General features: G+C 44.7%; 1 protein-coding gene across 1 annotated transcript in view; it reads left to right on the plus strand.

The window, feature by feature from the left end:
• The window catches only part of LOC106561050 (ATP-binding cassette sub-family C member 8), a 122,853-nt gene that overhangs the window by 87,378 nt on the left and 11,889 nt on the right, over window positions 1-23,586 (plus strand). Inside the window, exons 19-26 of the mRNA XM_014124633.3 lie at window positions 3,248-3,289; window positions 3,601-3,699; window positions 13,087-13,171; window positions 13,917-13,997; window positions 14,226-14,363; window positions 14,459-14,584; window positions 15,809-15,905; window positions 19,830-20,077. Coding sequence (XP_013980108.1) covers window positions 3,248-3,289; window positions 3,601-3,699; window positions 13,087-13,171; window positions 13,917-13,997; window positions 14,226-14,363; window positions 14,459-14,584; window positions 15,809-15,905; window positions 19,830-20,077 — 916 coding nt within the window. The remainder of the gene's footprint in view (window positions 1-3,247; window positions 3,290-3,600; window positions 3,700-13,086; window positions 13,172-13,916; window positions 13,998-14,225; window positions 14,364-14,458; window positions 14,585-15,808; window positions 15,906-19,829; window positions 20,078-23,586) is intronic.

Here is a 23,586-nt window from a genome sequence, read left to right on the forward strand (position 1 = left end):
AGAGAGAACTATAAAAATACGAGGAATACCACAGGTGTGTGTGTGTACCTACTGACAGAATCCTGGAAACAGTAATAATCCCTCAGCAGGCCGGGGCTATCAGAGTAATGGAATAAAGGGATAAAGACATGTTTTTCTCCCAGACAGACCACCAAGGTTATAGCTGCTGACCTGTGGTTTCTCTGTTGCATCCCAGAGTACTTGTTAGTGCAATGCCCTGTAAGAAAGTGAGATGGAGGATATTTGAGGGGATGTGTATGAGGTAGTGAGGAGTCGGTGTACACCTGAGGCTGTGAGGACAGTAGCGAATAGTAGTTCAAAACACAAATCGGTGCGTATCCCAGAGGATACTGTTTCTTATATTTCTTCTCTTTGAGGCATACTGCTATACAGTATACAGCCATACGTTAACACTATTTCTACGACTTCTTGTATTTACTTTGTTGTGCAGTGACTGGGAGACTTAATCAATAAGTGAAGTTGTGTCATTTATTATCATCGTGTGTTTGAATTACATGTTTTTGGTCATAGTAATTTTACAGCTCATGCATCATTCATATATATTTTCATAATGTTGAATAATGAATCAGACTACACCATGGGTAGGCAACTAGATTCAGCAGCGGGCTGATTTTTTTAATGGTGCTGGGGGTCTGGGGGCCGCAACATAATTATAATTTGTACACCGCTAATTGACCACAACTAAGCCCCAAAATAGAGAACAATCATTTCATACCTTGATTACGTTGAGAAAGGATCACGTAATATTTGTGGGAATACTTAGGAACAGATTTCCTAAATGAAATGGCTGTTGCCGACCCCTGGTCAACACTGTAGACTACACCATCTGAGCTCAGTGTCCCACCTTAGACCTCAGCAGAAGTCTGCTTCACTTAGTGTTATTAGACACAGGTTCCCTCACTGCTACACCTTAAACATGAAATGCACCGATAATCTTACTGCCGATAGACCGCCGATAGGTACTTATCACAGTGGGAGGCCGTTCCTTCTCTTGCTAGAACAAAAGCTGTACCTACTGCGTGCCGACCGTGTAGCAACGATCCTGCTGTTTCTACTTGTAGAATTGTGATGCTCATCAGTGACCAGCAACTTGACTGTGAGCCAATCAGAGAGCACGAACCACCAACATGACAACAAAAAGGAACTAAGAGGGTATTTTGTCCATACTAAGTGCACAGATGCAATGCACACAACACTAAATACTTCCTTCAAGATAGCTAACCATTGTAGCTAGTATTTACATTATAGCTGCCCAGTTAGTGCAATGTCCATAGATAGCTAGCTAGATATGTTGTGCTAGCTACCGGACATTCTAGCTAGCTAAACATTTAGCAATGGACACTGGCAGTACAGGTTAATGGAGAGTGAATTAAATTATTTATTTGTCATCTTGCTAGGAGTTATCTAGCTGTGGCAATCTGGCTAGTATCAACAAGAGTTTTTTACAAAATAGCAACATTAGCGCAGCTAGCTAACGCTGGAATCTAGACTATGAACTAAGTAACACACACGGACATGCATTGCCAAACAAAGCTACTGCCACCATCTGGTTTGGAGTATTTTAACAAGGCTGAGTGGCTGAGGACTTCAAGGCCTTTTCTGTGTTAACACAAAAGAAATTGACTGCCGGCACTCTTTGACATTCCTACCGGTGTGTCTGAGTTATTACTCCCAACTTTAGGTGTGAATCTTAACTTCCACTTAAGTAAAATGTTCAATTTGACTTTGCTCCTGCACAGTCCAAATCATGTTTTTCATGAAATTGAATGATACAGTATTTGGATGAAACAAGATCAAAGTAGGATGACCAAATGGTAACATCTTATTTTCTTACTTAACTAAAGAAATACCGACTAGTAACCATCATCGCATAAATTGTGTTTGCAGAGGGGTGTGGTTTACATAGCTAGCTAGCCAGTCTACTGCAGGGTGTCCACAAATATAATTACAGGTTTATCCTATTAATCTATCGCAAAGATACTTCTAGGTTTCCCCTTTCATCTATATCTGGTGTTAGCTAGTTACTGGCTAGTTTGCTAGTCATCAAGTGAAGAATCTCAAATATAAAATATATTTTGATTTGTTTAACACTTTTTTTGGTTACTACATGATTCCATAATTTTGATGTCTTCACTATTATTCTACAATGTAGAAAATAGTTTTTTAAAAAATAAGAAAAACCCTTGAATGAGTAGGTGTTCTAAGACTTTTGACCGGTAGTGTATGACGGGGATGGATGTTGCATGCAATTTAAATGTTTGTTTGATGTTCGTTTCTTTATGTATCTGTAAATGTGCTTGAGATTATTTCAATGCAGCACTGCATCCGAGTTTCTTGACGTAGTTGTGTCAAAGAACTGTCAGTCAAGGTGAACTCCCCGCCCACTTAGCCTATTAGCTCTCCGCCCTCTCAGACTGTCTTTTAAGCCTTACTGATAGTTATACATGAACGAAAAAGGACAATTTTCTTAAATTCTAAGCATTTTTATCTGGGAAAGAAATAATATGGGTGATGTTTTGGTCACTCAAAAGGCTATTTTACATGGGAATCAAGATTTACTGTTTGGGACCTTTAAGTGGATGTTAGAATTCCCCCCTTGGTTTCCACTTCATCTAATCTGCTGTTTAATCACTGGAGTACAGACTTGTGACATCCTGTCTGGGACATGCCTCTCAACTGGCCCTGTCTGTGGTGATCAGGATCATTAGATAGACCCTGGGACGCTTATCAACCAACTCTCTTTCCTTTCCTTTCAAAAATATTCTAGTTCTCCCTCTCATCATCCCTTTCACTCCTCCCGCTCACCTTCTCCCTCTCTCAAGTAGCAGCCAAGGATAGGCAGATGAGCTCCTGTCACCCCTGGCAGACCACAGGGGAACTCAGAGTGTGTGTGTGTGTCCATCCCTTTCCTCTATCTTGTATTTATCTCACTAATGTCACACCAATTATAACTACGCCAAGAAAAGACACGCAATAACAGACTAAATACAACCGCATTAAATCCAGCCATAACGTATGCAGCTTTTTGCAAAAACTCTGTCTTCTATATTCAGAGTGAGTCAGAATCTTCAAATTACAGGAAGTAATAGTTTGTTTTATTTATAGACACTAAGATCTAATGATGGACATGCTCATATAGGGCAACGATGGCCTTGTTTTGGTTTGTGTTGCCGACTGTATACATTACTGGTGCTAATGGTGTGTGTGTGTGTGTGTGCCATTGCAGCCCCACATCAGACAAGGATGCAGCTGGTGATGGGGATATCCAGTAAGCACACATGACGCCTCACACCAGATGGTCACTATGGAGATGCTGTATTTACTCTTATACACTGTTATCCACAATAGAAAAATACAAACAGTATCTAGTCAGTACAGTGAAGTTAACTGCCTGTATTACAAAAAAACAAGATAATACCCTGGTTTTCCATTGTAATTGAACAACACAGAAAGCAATCCAGAACCATTTTACATTTGAAACTAGTCTGCCATGAAGTGTGTTTATCTTTGTGCGTCATTGAGAAAAGACAGGACGTTGTGAGATGTTGGTTGATCTTGACACTGTGTTTATCTTGGTAGGAAGAGAGGCTCTGTGGCCTATGCTTCCCAGAAGCCCTGGCTGCTCAACACGACGCTGGTGGAGAACATCACCTTTGAGATGCCCATGATCAAACCCAGGTGAGACTTGATTATACAGTGCATTCGGAAAGTATTCAGACCCCTTTACTTTTTCCACATTTTGTTACGTTACAGCCTTATTATAAAATTGATTAATTCGTCCCCCCCATCAATCTATACACAATACCCCATAATAACAAAGCAAAAACAGGTTTTTAGAAATGTTTGCTAATTTATTAAAAATAAAAAAAACAGAAATATTACATTTACATAAGTATTCAGACCCTTTACTCAGTACTTTGTTGAAGCACCTTTGGCAGCAATTGCAGCCTCTAGTCTTCTTGGGTATGACGCTACAAGCTTGGCACACCTGTATTTGGGGAGTTTATCCCATTCTTCTCTGCAGATCCTCTCAAGCTCTGTCAGGTTGGATGGGGAGCGTCGCTGCACAACTATTTTCAGGTCTCTCCAGAGATGTTCGATTGGGTTCAAGTCCTAGCTCTGGCTGGGCCACTCATGGACTTTCGGAGACTTGTCCCGAAGCCACTCCTGTGGTGTCTTGGCTGTGTTCTTAGGGTTGTTGTCCTGTTGGAAGGTGAACCTTCACCCCAGTCTGAGGTCCTGAGCGCTCTGGAGCAGGTGTTCAAGGATCTCTCTGTACTTTGCTCCGTTCATCTTTCCCTCAATCCTGACTAGCCTCCCAGTCCCTGCTGCTGAAAAACATCCCCACAGCATGAAACTGCCACCACCATGCTTCACCGTAGGGATTGTGCAGGTTTCCTCCAGATGTGATGCTCTATCAGAGTGACCATTGGGTTCTTCGCCACCTCCCTGACCAAGGCCCTTCTCCCCCGATTGCTCAGTTTGGCCGGGCGGCCAACTCTAGGAAGAGTCTTGGTGGTTCCAAACATCTTCCATTTAAAAATGATGGAGGCCACTGTTCTTGGGGACCTTCAATGCTGCAGAAATGTTTCGGTACCCTTTCCCAGATCTCTGCCTCGATACAATTGTCGTGTCTGTGACTATCATTAAATGTGAAGACTTATTTTATCAAATCAATTCTCTGTGTAAGTATTATTACGTGATTAAACTAATCATGCCAGCTTTAATTAACTAGGAAGTCAGGGCACCACGTGAAAATGTTTAGTCTCTATTTCCCGAATCGACTCTTCAGATATTTTCATATCTTATCGATTATTCTTCTACTAATGTATCATTATTACCTCGTCAGTTCTCATTACTGAACATTGGATATCTGCATGAACCCTAGCCTAAATGATGAATCGGCTATATACAAATTGTCTTAATTATTTATTTACTTACTAACTAACTAAATAATCACAGAAATACATAACGAACAAACAGTAGATATTGGTTACTAACACAATGCATTGATAAGTCCCTAGTGGGCTAAACCGGTATGACGGCTTGGTAGACAATGGAAAGGGGTGGGCACAGGAAAAGAGCGGGAGAGACAAAATGGATTCACTACACATAGTTGATAATTATATTAATTGAAATGCTAATCCTTTGCACATGATCGGCCGCTCATTCGAGAATAATTGCAATGTATATATTTACGCCCGTATGTCGTTGTCTTCTCTGTTGGAATCGCCGGTCCGTCTGCTGGAGAGTCAGTTAATCAGAGTCTCTGGTTAACATCCCTAGAAGTCACAATGTCTTTCGTAGTTGTCGCTTTCTCAGCGGTTCCGGATAGTGTCTGTTGTAATGGGTACGTCAGGCGTACAGATGGTTGTTGCATAGAATAGATGCTTCCACAGTTGTCGGTATTCTCGTACTAGACTTACGTAATTTCCAGCTGTATGGTCTCCGTGACTTAGAGTTGTAGTTCTTAACAATTTCAACACGTAGTGTCAGCTCCGTATTTTCTGTCTAATGTATATTTCATCAGAAGTGGGTTTTATACACTTCTGAGAAAAGGGTGGTCCATGATGCCGACGTAATGTCTATACTCACGTGGGCATGGCCATTGATTTGGTTAACTTTATATGAAAACCCATATTTTCTCATTTAGAAGGTGAACATCACATTACATCTTTTCACAAATAGTTTCATGTTTAATCACATACGTTTCACAATATTTAGATGTAAACCTGACAGCTGGGAAATGTACACTTTAAGAGATACAGTTATGTGTGTTTCCTGTCCTTCATGAGATCACCAAATGAAACACACTTGTCATGACTGTCCCTTAAGTGTCCACGGACCACTCTCACATTCTCAAAAATAGAAATATTGTTTAATTATTAAAACTTTTGATGTCCAAGTGTCTCTCTGTGTTCCACAGTTTACATTCTAAGCTCGAACACTACAGAGCATAGGGGCAGCGTATTTTATGACCGACCATAAAACAGCCGACTTCCCGCTCTCCCCTCTCTACGAGAGAGAGCATGCTGTAGAGCTGACCCACTGTAACCTGATCCTTCAGATCGTCACGCGAGAGTTATGACAACAATCCTGTCTATGATCTTTACGGACAATTCCTTCGATCTCGTGGCTTGGTTTTTGCTCTGACACTATAAACTCTAAGACTGATTTTAGAATAAGGCTGTAACGTAACAAAATGTGGAAAAAGTCAAGTAGTCTGAATACTTTCCGAATGCACTGTAAACTGCTTGTAAAACATTTGAACAAAAGCAAAACACTGTATCATGTCAGGGACCCCCAGGCGTAAGGGTTAGTTGACATCTGATTCAGTCCATTCTAAATCTGTTTGCCTCTTTTGTCATTGCTAACTGTTTCTGCCCTCCCACCCAACCCCCACCTGTGGCACAACACCATATGCTGTTTTCCCCTGCCACTGGATGGGCATGGTGATACACACTTTTTTCTATCCTTATGACAAACGCTTTCCCGGACGAGCAGGTAGCCTGTGTGTTTGTGGTCCTATCTCCTCTCTCTGGGCCTAATGGCCTCGCTGCAGAAAATATAATTAAATGGAACCCTGAGTTATCTCGGTTGCTGTGGAGAAGCATAAAGGAGTAGTGTTTACCTACTCACACTTGTTACATTTCTCTCTCCATTGTTTCCCTCTCTGCTATCGCTCTCACTCCCTCTCTCTTTGACTCTCTCCCCCCCCCCTCTTTCTCCCTTTCTATGTCTCTGAGAGCAATAGTTGAGCAGCTTTATCTCTCTCATTCGCTCTCTCTTCCCTGTTTCTCTCTCTCCAAGCACAGTGGGATAGTTCTCTCTGTAGCCTCAGTGCTCCTCTGGGGCCTCAATAATCAACCTTGTGTAAATGTCATACTACATTTTGGCGTACATGGAGATTCTAGCATTTGCGTGCGCAACAAATTATTGGGATTTATCAAGCTGTTGCACTCAAATTATACACGTTTTTGTTGATAAATCAGAGCCATACCATATAAACACCCTAATTTGCTGGAACTGGGTGTTGGAACTGGGCCCTGACAGTTTCTGAAAGAAAGAGCAATGGCAAATTTGATCACATTTCTGTAGAGGTGTGGGCAGAATGTTTTCATAATTTGCTGTGATTATTTTTCAAACAAAAAATGTATGCCACCACAAGTGCCAAACACTGGCCGCGCATTCTGCACGATTGATTGTCTATTCGACATAAGCAAAGACAAATTGTTCAATATTTTGTTTATCAATAGATGATTGTGTCCATATAGTTAGCTAGCTGGCCATGCGATCGTTTTAAAGGATGCATCAATACAGCTCTGGCTTTTATTTTTTATTTTTCACCTGACTACCGCTGAGGTGTGGTGGTCTTTCTGGCGCTTATAACAGCCGAAACATCATCCAAGTGGGCGCTACACTTCAGTAGTGGACTATCCAGCCTGCCTACAGAGGAAGAGGAGGCAATGAACGAGGTGCCTGACGAAGAGCTCCAGACCTGTCTAAGTAACTGACTGACGCGGCACCCCTCTCTGTGACATCGACCCTCCCTCCGCTTAAGCCTTTCTGATGAGCTGCCTGGCTGAACAACACCTTATCGTCTGAAGCTGCGGAAGACCATCGCCAAAGAACCTACCAGATCTCTACATTTTTTGTTTTTACAGCGTCTTTCAGATTCTCTTGGTAATGAAAGCGCTATATAAAAAATATTATTATTATTATAATATCTCCTGCCTTGGTATAGGCTCAGAGATTAAATGGGCTGCTGTCGCACTCCTATTGCACAGCAATACTATAGCCTACCCGTACTGTCAAATATTTTAAATAGGGTACTAGTCTTTTTTCTTTTGAGCATGCTTGGCAATTGAATGAGTGATGGATGAATGGTAGCCTAATATTTGTTGCGTAGCAGAAATAAACCATGTCAGACCAATGTAAGAAAAGGAGAAACATGACCTGCAATATCATTGATTACGTATATGCCTACATGCTTCTCAGTGCTTCGTTTATTACTCGGGAGGTGCCAGAACAAAAAGTGAGGGCGAGGTGTGGGGGAGTTCTGAGGTACCGGAACTCATGAAAGAAATAAAAATCATGCATATCATCACATTTGCGTAGGGGCGTAGAGCAGAGGCACTTACAGAAGTTGCACACATTGGGAAACATTTTAGTAGCCTAGGGTCTGGGAGAAATGTGGCCTTTTTATTTTACATGACTGGAGACTTTGGCAGAATCTTTTTTAATACAGCACGAGTGATCGAAATGGCAGGCTACGTTGACACTGACAAACTGAGATCAGTAAAAACGACCTTGTCTTGAATCCATCAATAGCCTAGGTGTGTCGACACATATTGTAGGCTAAAATATGAGGAAGTTGTAGTCCTAAAAATGCTTTCCAGTTTCACTGTTTTACCCAATGACGTGCGCTTGTGCCAAAAGCTTATCTCTCTCTCGTTTTACTTTGTAAAGCAATATTTGGAAATATTTTGGTAGCCTAAAGTCTTCTCTTTTCAGCAGGAGCCATTTGCTTTCCAACCTGTATTTTCCCTCAATTGTATTTGAAATATTGTGAAAGACCTGTTTTGTCTGCATGCTGTTGGTTCACTGACAGATTTGCTGTGCGTTCCCTTCTGTAGGCTATTCCTTGTTATTGGGCTACAATCCAAAAGAAGCTATTGATTCTCTGTGGCTAAATTATAGGCCTTCTCATGGTGTAGTAGGCTATTCTGAATGATTTAATTTATTTCTGAACAGAGCAGTAATTCTATAACTTTGGCAAATTTATTTCAATTTATCAGGGGTGCTGCAGTTCCTTCAGAACCCTTTGCGTGGCAATGATTCTATAACGAAATAAGAATTGAAGTGCAACGCTGGAGATGAAAGTTGCAGGTTCATGTCTATCAGAGCAGAGAGAGATCATAGAAAGTGAATCTCATTCTAGTTATGGGAGAGATACAGACGCACTTCTCACAAAGCCATGGCCACCCGTTGGTCTCACACATACAGTAGGTTACAATGTTGTGCTAAACCCGGGCCGGCCCATCCCCAATCAACTCTTAGAATATAGGCCGGGATAAAAATCCACTTTTTCACACGACATTTTTTTTGTGGGGGCAGGAGAATTAACGAAGAGGCAACTCAAATGATCATTTTGTTTCAGATTTGGAGGAGGGCCTCTAGCGGGTCGTTTGTGGTTTTGGGTGGATCTTGGCTGTTCACAGGTCTTGGTGTGCCTCCCCACTGACTTACTGGTGGCCACCTGTACTGACTTGGTGATGGAATAGGGGATGCTGGGAAAGGTGAAGGCAGATCGGAGGGTCCCGGGGGTCTGGACTGAGGCTGGCTGGTTTGCTGCTATGTGGGATCAGGGGCAGGGAGGGCTGAAGAGGTGGATCTGGGTAGCTAAGGAGCAGGGGGTGGAGTCCGTGGCAGTAGGGGGTATGGTCTGGTTCTGGGGTGGTCTTCAGGTCTGGTCTGGTTCTGGGGTGGTCTTCAGGTCTGGTCTCTTGCTGGTTTGTTGGTCTGGTCTGTTGTTGGTCCAGTTTGGGTCATCATCGTGTAAGAAAAGGAGTTGTGAGGCGAGGGGTTCTTCCACTTGTATGGCAACTTTCAAAACCGGCTTCCCTTTGACCAGTGGTTTGGGGGGGACAGAGGTGAAGTGGCTGGCAGGGGTGGGGGCTGTTTCTGGGACATCTTGGGTGGTGGATTTGGTGGTGCCTGTGGAAAGGTCTGGGGTCTGGTTCTGTGTCTTCGTTGTTGTCTGGGGGTGGGGGGTTGGGATTTGGGTTAGTGTGGTTGGGGTTGGTGGCGTTAGCCCTTGCCCTGCTGGCTTAGGAACTGAGGCAGGTTCTGAAGAAGTGGCGCTCTTTCCCACACAGGTTGTAGGGGCGTATGGATATACAGTCTGTCTTTACAGATCTTGCAGATGATGGCTTGCAGGCTGTAGCCAGATGGCCTAGTTGGCCACAGTTCCTGCACAGTTTGGGCATGCTGTAGTAGTGGACGGAACCTGTGTTGTTCCCCAGTGTGATGGTGCTGGGGAGGGGTTGGGTCCGGTTTTAACTGGACCGGCCATTTTCGTTCCCCAGTCCAGACGTTGTCTTTGTCCAGGACCCTCCTAGCCGCTGACTTGAGGATGGCCAACCTACTTAACCAAACGTGTATGTCATAGTCCTGTATGCATTCATTGTGAAGTTTTACTGTAAGTACCCAGATGCTGCTCTATTCCTCCCTTCCTACAGCCTGTCTGTTTTATTCTCCTCTCCACCCTTTCTCTCTTTCCATCTCTCTTTAATAAAGCCCCAGGGCCAGACAGGCTTCATTCATCCCTTTATATAATTCAAGTCTTCTGAGGTCTACAGACAATACGCAAACAGGGCCGATGGAGCGTAGCGCAGTGTTGCAATGTCGTTTTTCGTCACAAAAGGGGCAGCTCCTTGTAATATTCTCCAACATTCGACAGTTTTTTTTTCCTACATGGAAATTGAGACCTGACGTGTTATTCCTTGCGAAGACTGAGGGGCAGTATTGAATGAGTTTTGCGACGTAAGTCCCACCGCTGTGTCTACATCACATTTTCCAGTATCCCTTCTGGTATAAACACAGACGAGATGGACGTTCTGCTACTTCGCGTCTACTGCTTGCAAGTTTCCTTTTTTGGTGCTTTTTATGAGATTTTGCTAAGCGCAATTATGTCCAGTTTGGTGGAACGTCTGTGCGAGCTGGTGAGACAATACGACACTGACATTATGCAGCGGGTGGATGACTTAAAGAAACGGCAGCAGGAGTTACAGAAACAGCAGCAGCGTCCAGCAAAAAAAACGTCTACGACGTCATGGTACCATGGATGGTGTCTATTCCTGCCGATCAACTTCTCCCGTTTGTCTCAAACCCAAAAATGGTTGTCTGCTTTTTTTCTCTCTCTTATTCATACATTAGGGTGGTGGGTAATTTACCATTTTTTTGGTGTAAATGTTTTTTAAACTTATTTCCTCGTTCACATATTACTGGTGTTTACTTAGTTTGTTTTCTCTTATTTCCCTTTTCACCTGTGTATTAGTTTTACGTTGGACTATATTCCTCTTGTGATAGTAAATAAATATCTAAAAGGTCTGCAAATGTATTTGTCTGGTTATTTGTACATGTGGCAGAAAGTATTGTTGTTTTCAATCAGTCACTCGGTAAACTTGTACGGCTTTGTACATGAGCTCCATTGAAAGGCCACTACACATGACCACGTACAACCTTGTGTTATGTAGATGAGGGTCTAGCCTTGTCTACAGCTGGACAGCAATACTCACCCATTTGCTATAGCAGGAAAGGCCACTAAGGCCACTCATTGAAAGGCCACTACACAACACAAGGTTAGGTAAGTGTGAAGGATGAAGTGACTGTCATTATAGTACTATACTGAACCAAAATATAAACGCAACATGCAACAATTTCAATGATTTTACGGAGTTACTGTTCATATAAGGAAATCAGTCAATTGATATCAATTCATTAGACCCTAACCTATGGATTTAACATGACTAGGCAGGGGCGCAGCCATGGGTGGGGTGGGCCTGGAAGGGCATAGGCCCACCCACTGGGGGAGACAGGCCTAGCCAATCAGAATTGAGTTTTTCGCCACAAGGGCTTTATTACAAACTGAATTACTCCTCAGTTTCATCAGCTGCCCAGGTGGCTGGTCTCAGACGATCCTGCAGGTGAAGGAGCCGGATGTGGTGGTCCGGGGCTGGCGTGGTTACATGTGGTCTTCGGTTGTGAGGCCGGTTGGACTTACTGCCAAGTTCTCTAAAAGGACATTGGAGGTGACTTATGGTAGAGAAATGAACATTCAGTTCTCTAGGCAACCGCTCTGGTGGACATTCATGCAGTCAGCATGCCAATTGCACACTCCTTCAAACTTGAGGCATCTGTGGTATCTGAGACATCTGTGGCACCTGGTAACCTGGTGTCCCCGCACATTGACTCTGTACCGGTACCCCTTGTATATAACACCGCTATTGTTACTTACTGCTGCTCTTTTAATTATTTGTTATTTTTATCTCCTACTTTTTTTTGTTGGTATATTCTTAACTGCATTGTTGGTTAAGGGCTTGTAAGTAAGCATTTCACTGTAAGGTGTATCTGGCGCATGTGACGAATACAGTTTGATTTGATTGTGTTGTGTGAGATCTGCACATTTTCGAGTGGCCTTTTAGGTGCACCTGTGTAAAGATCATGCTGTTTAATCAGCTTCTTGATATGCCACTCCTGTCAGGTGGATGGATTGTCTTGGCAAAGGAGAAATGCTCACTAACAGGGATGTAAACATTTGTGCACAGAATTTGAGAGAAATAAGCTTTTTGTGAGTATGGAACATTTCTGAGATCTTTTATTTCAGCTCATGAAACATGGGACAAAAGAGACATGTTTGCTTCTGTGGCTAAAAAAAAAGTAGTGTTGTAAAACACAGAACGCCTGACGTGTAGCTCGCGCTTGTACACGAGCGTAGAACGCCGGATCCGGAAGTTCAATCGTCCTCGCTAGCTAGAGTAAAAAAAAAGAGTGCCTTGGCTCCTCTTGCTTGGTTAAGCGTCTCTGACTCCCCAAGCCCCCTACGAACGTACATGCGCGCAGATCTACGTACGTTAGACCCATTTAGAGATTCACTGTTTCACTTGATCCTCTTAAGATGTTCTTCAGTTGAACCGCATCTCTGTGGAGATGTTTATCCTGAATACAACCTTAGAATAATATACTGTTGCTGTCTTACGGTACATAGATAACACTAAGAGTATTGGATACCGTAAATGGATTACAGTAACAGTATTGGTACCATAAACCTGGTTATGGTAACATACTGTACCATGTATTTTACTGTAACTTACAGGCAACAGGCTGCCTGTAAATTACCGTAAAAACAATGGTAAAAAATGTTTTACAGTGTACCATGATATCGTTACTCTGACAGTACAAATCACTAGGAATCTGTTCCGCTTTCCCCAGCCCATTGACATTTCAGGGTATTTGTTTTAATGTCACGGTTGTCATCTGATTATCTGTTTCTGTGTTGTCCAGGTACAAGGCTGTCATTGAGGCGTGTTCCCTGCAGCCGGATATTGACATCCTGCCACAGGGAGACCAGACGGAGATTGGAGAGAGGGTCAGTGACCCGCACCGTCACTGTTTCTGTCACTTGGGACCACTCGTACCTGTCTCTTGTCATTCTTACTTACTAAATGGCAATCAAGGGGACCACATTATAATAGTAGTAATCAAGTATAACCTTTATATAATCTTGATGAATTCAGGTTTGAGACAGAATCTCTTTCGCTATAGAGAGTCCTGTCACCACCTGTCTCTGATGTTTATACTGTATGTACAGGAAGCAAGCTTCACCAGAGCTCGCCCAGTACACTGTCGTATTTGTTTTGTTCAGGCATCATTCTGTTACGTAAGCAGGTCTTGGTTGTGTTTCTGTGACAAAGGTGTGTGTTTTAATAATATTGCGGTGTTTATTTCTGTAATGTTGCTGTTTGTGTAACCTCTCATTAATAGACTACGTGAACATACGCAAGATTTTACTTCTGGGTGATGTGTGTGTGTGTGTGTTAACTGATGTGCACTACTACTTCTATAGAATAGGCATGACCCTATTATGCAGAGACAGAAGTTGATAGTAGATTATTCCACTACAGCGAGTCTTGGTGGCAGTAAAGGAAGAAGAGGACAGATACATCAGTCTACCTTTGGGGAGAGCTCCAGACACTCAATCTCTCACTCACACACACACACACACACACACACACACACACACACACACACACACTGTAATGTGGTCTGATAACGCTTATACTGTACGCTCCACGTACCTCCATTCATTCTGTCCATCCTCCCTCTCTCCACAGGGTATAGTTCTATCTGGAGGGCAGCGCCAGCGTATAGGTGTGGCCAGAGCCCTGTACCAACAGGCCAACGTGGTCTTCCTGGTGAGAGAACCTGTCTACACTAACTTAGGTCTACACGGTGACCTCAGCTTCATCAAAAAGAATCATGTTGAATCACATAGAACTGATATTCAAGTAACCAATATTTTCCCCTTTTGCAAATCACTTTTCACCTCGTGAAACATTGAGATGAAGCCACAATACATTGTCTTTGATTGTAGACCATGGAATCATGTCCCTCTCTTTGGCCTGTCCCTTTGTGTGTTTCAGGATGACCCGTTTTCAGCGCTGGACATCCACCTGAGTGACCACCTGATGCAGGAGGGCATCCTCAAACTGCTGAGAGAAGAGAAGAGAACTGTGGTGCTGGTCACTCACAAACTACAGTACCTACCCCACGCCGACTGGGTGAGAGTAGAGTGTGCGGGCACGCGCGTGTGTGTATTGTGTTCCACAACATCTAGACAGTCACTAATTCAGTCACTCTCTCCCTCCGTGGTCAGATCATAGCGATGAAGAACGGGACCACTCAAACCGAGGGGACTCTGAAAGACATCCAGAACTCTGAACCGGAGCTGTTTGAACAGTGGAAGACACTGATGCACCGGCAGGACGGAGAGTTTGAGAAGGTACTGTATCAGACCACGTGTCTCCAGTTGGCCATAACAGAAAGGGTCAAAAGGGGTGTGATGATGACACATCCTCACCTCTCATAGGCCTGAGTTTACACAGGCAGCCCAATTCTGATCTTTTGCCCAGTTATTAGTCAAAATAGCTGACCTGATTGGTCAAAAGACTAATAAGTGAAAAAAGATCAGGGCTTCTGCGTTCAGTACGAAATAATGGTGTGTAATGTTGAATTAAACGGAAACGGTGCCGTACTGAACAACCAGTTGAAGAACGGTGTGGTGATTTTGTATGGTGTGCTGCAGGAGTTTTAGCGATTTCAAATGTTTACACCCAAAGTGATCAGGCCTCACCTTGCCACACCCACCAAACGGGAGCAAACATACCTCAACGGCTGTTAAAGAACCGTGAGCACTGTGTTAGGGAAACGTGTCATTCAGTACAAACAGTCACGCAATGTAGTAAACGTTGGAGCGAACTGAACGCACCCCAAAATGTAGCTGCCTGTGTAATCGCAACCATATACAGACACAGTGCATTCGGAAAGTATTCAGACCCCTTGACTTTTTCCACATTTTGTTACGTTACAGCCTTATACTAGAGGTGGACTCCAATCAAGTTGTAGAAACATCTGAAGGATAATCAATAGAAACGGGATGCACCTGAGCTCAGTATCGAGTCTCATAGCAAATGGTCTGAATACTTATGTAAATAAGCTATTTCTATTTTTTATTTGTAATAAATTAGCAACATTTTCTCCCAAAAGACAACAGTTTTTGCTTTGTCATTATGGGGTATTGTGTGAAAATTGATGAGAATTTTTGAATAAGGCTATAATATAACAATGTGGAAAAAGGGAAGGGGTCTGAACACTTTCCAAATGCACTGTATTCCCTATTGTGTGTGTGTAAATGTGTTAATGTTTATTTGTCAGAGGGCCCTGCTTTTTCAGTAATATTTCATATCCTGCCATAGTTAAACATTTTATTCCATCATTTAATCTGCTACAGTTGTGTTAATTGAATGTGTGAACTTTTTATGTGCACAACGTAACGGCCGACTTCGTCACAGGGTCACACAACTGATGAGCAATTGAGACGTTTGTACGGGGCTTGCTTTTTTTTGGTTCCTTTTTTCCTGCTCTGTTTTAAAATTCATCTGGTCAAATCTATTTCAGCAAACTACCTCAGCTGAAACTCTGATGTGTGTCCGTGTACGTTCTCCAGGAGACAGTGCCTGAGAGTATGACGGTGTTGGAGCGTAAGAACCTGCGGAGAGCCATGTACTCCAAAGAGGCCGCCAAGACTGAGGAGGAGGACAAAGGTGAGAGGTCAAAGTTCACAAACTTCCCAATGGGATTGAAGGACACCGGCTGTCAATCAATGGGAACCAGCGGGGTTAGCATGGGCATAGTTACTTCAGTATGCTTTGTTTGTGGAGACTACAAAAATGACAGGTGCTAAATTTACTAGGTGTTTAAAAAGAAAAGTGTTTCTAAAATGGGATGCCTCTGCAGAGTATCTGTTTTTGAACCTATAGTGGAAGTAATAGTGTGTGTGATCCTGTGGGGTCTGTCTGTGGCGATGTCCCAGTAAACTACCTCAGCTCAAACTCTGCGTTCTTTTCTCTTTCTTTGTCAACACTGATCTGTAAAAGACGTGGACTAGTCAAGTCCTGGGCCAGAGACTTCCACGTCTTTTAAGATCTGTTGAAAAGGAAAAGGGGGGAATCTGGTCCTTGGGGGGGGGGCTACATTTTCTGCTGGTTTTCATCCTTTCCCATCAATCAACAACTGGTTTTAGGCACAGATCTTGGATCAGCGTACCCTCCCCATCCCTAAATCATTACCTTTATTCACAAAACTGACTCAAGATCAGTATCTATCTAAGGGCAAATGCGTCCTATGTGCTGTGGTGACAGTGAAATGGTAGTGGTACTGTGCTCTTTATTCTGTGTTCTGTGTTGTCTCCTGTGTTCTGGTGGCACCCCGGTGTGGACTGAGACAACCCCAGCACAGAGTGCCGCTGCTCTTTTAGACGTGGCAGGTTTGGGCCGACCGCATGGTTTTACTGAGTGGTTCCCAGTCGCGACCAGTCTGTGTCATCGTGTTGCAACTGCGCTCCGTACTACTTCCCGTGTGGCTCCTGTGTAGGCTTGTAGCTCGCAGACTCTACCCATGCTCCGTTTCGTGCCATTTCCATTCCCTTGTTTTCTCCCTCGCTCTTTCCTTCCATCCTTCGCTCTTTCTTTCCTGATCTCTCCCTCCGGGCCTGTCCCGTAGACACGCCCATTCAGTCATCAGCACTGAGGCTTGCCTGCATGATGTCATGTATGTTTAGATAAGGGGAATAGATGGGAAGTCGTCGGCACTGCTCCGCTCCCCATGGTCAATGTGTCCTGTCTACTGTCCCTACTCTACGTGCTCTGTCTAACCCAACACATTAAACAAATGATGTTTCCCATTAGGAAACAAACGATGTATCGATACAGGACTGAACGACCAGTTGGTCGTGTGGTCATGGCTAGAAGGGATCCAGCTTTTGTCAAATTAACGTCAGGTTTGACTTTTCGTAGCAGGCTTAGGAGAATTTGGTTAAGGTTTGAAAAAGGGTTAGGGTAAGCTAAAATGCAACAACCTGTAACGGCTGTCGGGAGAGAGAGTAGACCAAGGCGCAGCGGAGTTAGTGTTCATCATTGATTTTAATAACAGAAAGAACACTATACAAAACAAAACAAGAAAACCGACAGCCAAACAGTCCTGTCGGTGAAAACCACACAACAGGAACAATTACCCACAAAACCCCAACGGAAAAACAGGCACTTATGTGTGACTCCCAATCAGCAACAACACTCTACAGCTGTGCCTGATTGGAAGCCACACAACCAAAATCCATGAAACAAACCAACATAGAAAAATGCACATAGAACGCCCACCCAATGTAACACCCTGGCCTAACCAAAATAAAGAACAAAAACCCCTCTATGGCCAGGGCGTTACAGTACCCCCCCCCCCCCCCCCAGGTGCGGACTCCGACCGCAAAACCTGACTCTGAAGGGGAGGGTCTGGGTGGGCCTTCTTACGGCGGCGGCTCAGGTGCAGGACGTGGCCTCTGCTCCACCCTCGGCATCGCCCTCTTAGGTGGCGGGCGGTAATGGTTGCGCCCGGCTGGCGGGCGGCGATGGCTGCGCCCGGCTGGCGGGCGTCCCTGGCGGCTCTGGCGGCACTGACCCAGGATTCACCAGGCTGAGGAGACATGTAAGAGGCCTGGCCCTAGGCGCAGGCACAGGACTCACCGGGCTGGCGGGCGGCTCTTGACTGCTCCGGACAGGCGGGCGGCTCCGGACAGGCGGGCGGCTCTGGCGGCTCCGGACAGGCGGGCGGCTCTGGCGGCTCCGGACAGGCGGGCGGCTCTGGCGGCTCCGGACTGGCGGGCGGCTCCTGAGGCTCCTGACTGGCTGGCGGCTCCTGAGGCTCCTGACTGGCGGGCGGCTCCTGACTGGCGGGCGGCTCTGACGGCTCTGACGGCTCCTGACTGGCGGGCGGCTCTGGACTGGCGAGACCCACTGGAGGCCTAGTCCTAGGAGGCAGCACAGGACGGACCAGGATGGGGAGACCCACTGGAGGCCTAGTCCTGGGAGGTGGCACAGAACGGACCAGGCTGGAGAGATCCACTGGAGGCCTGGTCCGAGGAGGAGGCACAGGATAAACCGGGCTGTGGGGGAGCACTGGAGTTCTAGACTTTACGCTCTTTACCCATACTCCAGGCTGAATGCCCACTTTGGCCCGGCACGGGCGGGGAGCAGGCATTGGGCGAACTGGACCCTCCCAGCGCCCTGGAGACACAGTGCGCGGAGCTGGTGCAGGATACCCTGGCCCGAAAAGGCGCACTGGAGACCAGATGCGCTGAGCTGGCACAACCCGTCCTGGCTCGATGCCTGCCCTCGCATGGCACTTGCGGGGGGCTGGTATGTAGCGCACCGGGCTTTGAACGCGTACTGGGGACACCGTGCGCTTCACAGCATAACACGGTGTCTGACCAGTACTGCGCTGCCTCCTGTAAGCACGGGGAGTTGGCTCAGGTCTACCGCCTGACTCCGCCAATCTCCCCGTGTGCCCCCCCCCCCAAAAAAATTGGGGGCTGCCTCCCGTGTCCGTTGCGCTCCCTCTCTTCGTACCAGCGCCTCTCAGCTCTCGACTCTTCTATTTCCCATTGCGGGCGGCGATAATCCCCCGCTTGAGCACATGGTCCTTTCCCATCCAGGATTTCCTCCCAAGTCCACGACTCCAGATAACTTTTCTCCTGGTTCTTAACCTTGCTCTGCTCCTTACTCCGCTGCTTGGTCTTCTTGTGGTGGGTAATTCTGTAATGGCTGTCGGGAGAGAGAGTAGACCAAGGCGCAGCGAAGTTAGTGTTCATCATTGAATTTAATAACAGAAAGAACACTATACAAAACAAGAAAACCGACAGCCAAACAGTCCTGTCGGTGCAAACCACACAACAGAAACAATTACCCACAAAACCCCAACGGAAAAACAGGCACTTATGTGTGACTCCCAATCAGCAACAACACTCAACAGCTGTGCCTGATTGGAAGCCACACGGCCAAAATCAATGAAACAAACCAACATAGAAAAATGCACATAGAACGCCCACCCAATGTAACACCCTGGCCTAACCAAAATAAAGAACAAAAACCCCTCTCTATGGCCAGGGCGTTACACAACCACAAAAAAATCTACTTTTGACGTTAATTTTACAAAAGCTGGATCCCTTCTAGCCATGACCCTGCTCTGTCTCTAGCTGTAGCAATATTTGTCTTTTCTCTTCCCCTTCTCTTCCCCCTCGATTTTCTCTCTCTAACTGTTTCTCTCTCTCTCGCCACCTGAGCTGCTGTGAAATGGCCTATCACTCTGCCTTCCAGTCTTTCAGTCAGTAGCTGAAACAGAGCCTTCCTCTCCTGAGTCCCATTTCACCTCCTGTCCTCCTGCTCCTCACTAGCCACACAGATACTCCTGTAATATTGTATCCATTAGTGGGAGCGAGAGAGATAAGGACATGGAGAAGAAGAGGGACCGGGATATAGGGGGAGAAAGTAGGAGGGGAGAAGCAGAGAGAGGCGAGATGGAAGGGGCATATATATAGTGGACACACACACACACACACACACACACACACACACACACACACACAGCCCCCCACCCTCACACAGTCTATCCCTCGCTCATGCAGCTCTCTGTTCTTCCAGAAGAGTCTGTGGACAGTGACGAGGATGACAATCTGTCCCAGGCCATGCGTCACCGCACCACCATTCCCTGGCACTCCTGTGGGGTCTACCTGTCCTCTGCAGGGCTCCTCCTCCTGCTGCTCCTCCTCCTATCACAGCTCTTCAAACATTCCCTCATGGTTGCCATCGACTACTGGCTGGCCCACTGGACCTCCCGTGTCATCAATGCCAAGATGGACGCCACCGGGAGGAACTGCACCGTCGCTCAGGTCAGGTGACAGGCTTCAATTTGGTCCTACCAAACCAATTGGCAATGTGCTTTTAAAACACTGTGGTTACGCTTTAATCTACGGTACACTATTTATCTTACAGTGTAGTATTCACTGTAAAGGACCTGGTGAAATGTTAGTTTACAGTGCCTTGCAAAAGTATTCACCCCCTTGGCGTTTTTCCTAGGTTGTTGCATTACAACCTGTAATTTAAATAGATTTTTTGGGGATTTCATGTAATGGACATACACAAAGTAGTTCAAATTGGTGAAGTGAAATGGAAAAAAAGTGGTGCGTGCATATGTATTCACCCCCTTTGCTATGAGGCCCCTAAATAAGATCTGGTGCAACCAAATACCTTCAGGTCACATAATTAGTTAAAGTCCACCTGTGTGCAATCTAAGTTTCACATGATCTCAGTATATATACAGCTGTTCTGAAAGGCCCCAGAGTCTGCAACACCATTAAGCAAGGGGTACCACCAGCAGCGGCACCATGAAGACCAAGGAGCTCTCCAAACAGGTCAGGAACAAAGTTGTGGAGAAGTACAGATCAGGGTCAGGTTATAAAAAAATATCAGAAACTTTGAACATCCCACGGAGCACCATTAAATCCATTATTAAAAAATGTAAAGAATACAGCACCATAACAAACCTGCCATGAGAGGCCCGCCCACCAAAACTCACAGACCAGTCAAGCAGGGCATTAATCAGAGAGGCAACAAAGAGACCAAAGATAACCCTGAAGGATCTGCAAAGTTCCACAGCGGAGATTGGAATATCTGTCCATAGGACCGCTTTAAGCCGTACACTCCACAAAGCTGGGCTTTATGGAAGAGTGGCCAGAAAAAAGCCATTGCTTAAAGAAAAAAATAAGCAAACACATTTGGTGTTTGCCAAAAGGCATGTGGGAGACTCCCCAAACATATGGAAGAAGGTACTCTGGTCAGATGAGACTAAAATGTAGCTTTTTGGCCATCATGGAAAACACTATGTCTGGTGCAAACCCAACACCTCTCATCACCCCGAGAATACCATCCCCACAGTGAAGCATGGTGGTGGCAGCATCATGCTGTGGGGATGTTTTTCATCAGCAGGGCCTGGGAAACTGGTCAGAATTGAAGAAATGATGGTGCTAAATACAGGGAAATCCTTGAGGGAAACCTGTTTTAGTCTTCCAGAGATTTGAGACTGGGACGGAGGTTCACCTTCCAGCAGGACAATGACCCTAAGCATACTGCTAAAGCAACACTTGAGTGGTTTAAGGGGAAACATTTAAATGTGGTATGACTTAAAGATTGCTGTACACCAGCGGAACCCATCAAACTTGAAGGAGCTGGAGCAATTTTGCCTTGAAGAATGGGCAAAAATCCCAGTGGCTAGATGTGCCAAGCTTATAGAGACATTTTTTGTTGTTGCATGGTCTCTGTTGATTGTGAATTATAACCGAAAGCGTTTCTAGGTTCCAATAAATGTTACCCTCACAAAGATAGGATTGATATTCTCATCATGGCAATATCTCCCAACCTCATTGTGTATTCATAATATAACAATCATATTTGGCCACTTAGAAAGCCCTTTTCCAAATGGCATTGCTATTGTAATGTAATTAGAGTTGTGTAATGTCATTACCCTTATTAGGAATTGAGTAGACACACACAAGCATACATATATAATTACAGGAGAGGGTAAGCTGTGTCATCCACACATTAGGGCCGTGGCAGGTGTGTGGGTTATCCTGGCGCTACTAAACCCAGCCTCTTATTAATAGACTGTGTGTCCTCTGCTTAATGCCAGGTCACATTTCATACAGTCATCCAGAGGGTGGCAAGGGACAGCATCTGATACAGTAGATAGTTACGCCCACACACGTACAAACACACACACACACACACATACAAATAGACATGTCTGCACTTTCACGTACGCTTTTACACTTTAGCCTAATCATAGTCTCGCTCCCTCTCTCACGCACTGTACGCGAGCACACACACACACATACACACAATGCTCTATTGCTTTTGTCATTCTAACCAGAGCCAATTTAGCCACAGACATGTGGGGACACTCCAAACCTTTGTCACGCTATCTAACAGAGCCCCAATGCACACTGCAGCTGTGAGGACTGCCTCGTGCCCACTGCACCGAACAAACCTCAATCTGGCAACACAAAGACTGACAGTATGACTGACAATCACTGCTGCATCTCCCCCTGGGGCTCAAACACAGCTGTTCCCCGTCCCACACACACACACACACACACACACACACACACACACACACACACACACACACACACACACACACACACACACACACACACATGGGTCACATCCCAAATGTCTGATTATCAAAGGTGTTTCTGTGTGTTCATTAGCTTCAGTGTTTTCCCCCTCCGTCTTTCACACTCTGGGGGGGACATAAGAAATCTCCTCTGCACAGAACCCTTAAATTGTCTTTGACCTTGAATTAGAAACCCATTCATTCTGTTAAGCCCTTACAGTGATTGTCTGACTGATTAATTCACCTGAAGGAAACATAAATAAATTATTTGACTTGTAAGAGATATCCCTTTTCATTTCCCCAGTCACTTTATTATCCTTGGCTAGAGGGGGTTTGGCTCTGAATGTTTGATTGTGTTAATTAAATCGCTATATAGATCACCTTAGGGGTTAATTTAGCATTTATCTTTTAATATCACTGCCCTGGATTAGAGTGGAGGAGGCGAGAGGAAGGGAAAGAAGACAGGGCACAGACGGAGAGTGACATAGAGTATTCACTGTAGTGTTAAGTCAGCAAAGACACTACAATGAATAATGTAGTATTTAGTGTAGTATTTACAGGTATCTATAGTATACATACTATAGTAAAATAACTGTAGTTTATTCTATAGTATTTACTGTATTGTTTTTGCACACTTCTATAGTGTTTTATTTTCTTTGACATAGAAGTGGAGGCTTTCTCCTTGAGGAAACCTACTGAAGAAATACTAAAAGAGCACATTTTCCATAACCAATTGTTTTAAATGTAGTGTTTTTGTGGACGTAACTGTAGTATTTACTATAGTATTTTTACAGTACACTACAACATTCTATGGTAAGTACTACCCATGATTGAGGGATACTACAGTGTGTAGTGTAGTATTCTACAATTTTCTATAAAATTCTATAGTAAGTACTGTAGTATTCTATAGTAAACTATAGTATTTTTCTGTGTGTGTGAGAGAGAGTATCCGTGAGAGAAGGGGTGTGATGTTATTTTGGTTTGTGACGTGTTCTCTAATGACCCCAGAGTGTGATGAAGCTCAAACTACATACACCCTTCATAATTTGCTTACACATAACATAACATGCACACACATTTAAACTGACTCTACACGCACATACAATCATCATATACAGTGCTGCTACTGTTTATCATATACCCTGATGTCTAGTCCACACACACACACACACACACACACACACACACACACACACACACACACACACACACACACACACACAGCTC

This window comes from Salmo salar, chromosome 10, assembly GCF_965601325.2.
Source record: "Salmo salar chromosome 10, fSalSal1, whole genome shotgun sequence".
In the NCBI taxonomy this organism is placed as follows: Eukaryota; Metazoa; Chordata; class Actinopteri; order Salmoniformes; family Salmonidae; genus Salmo; species Salmo salar.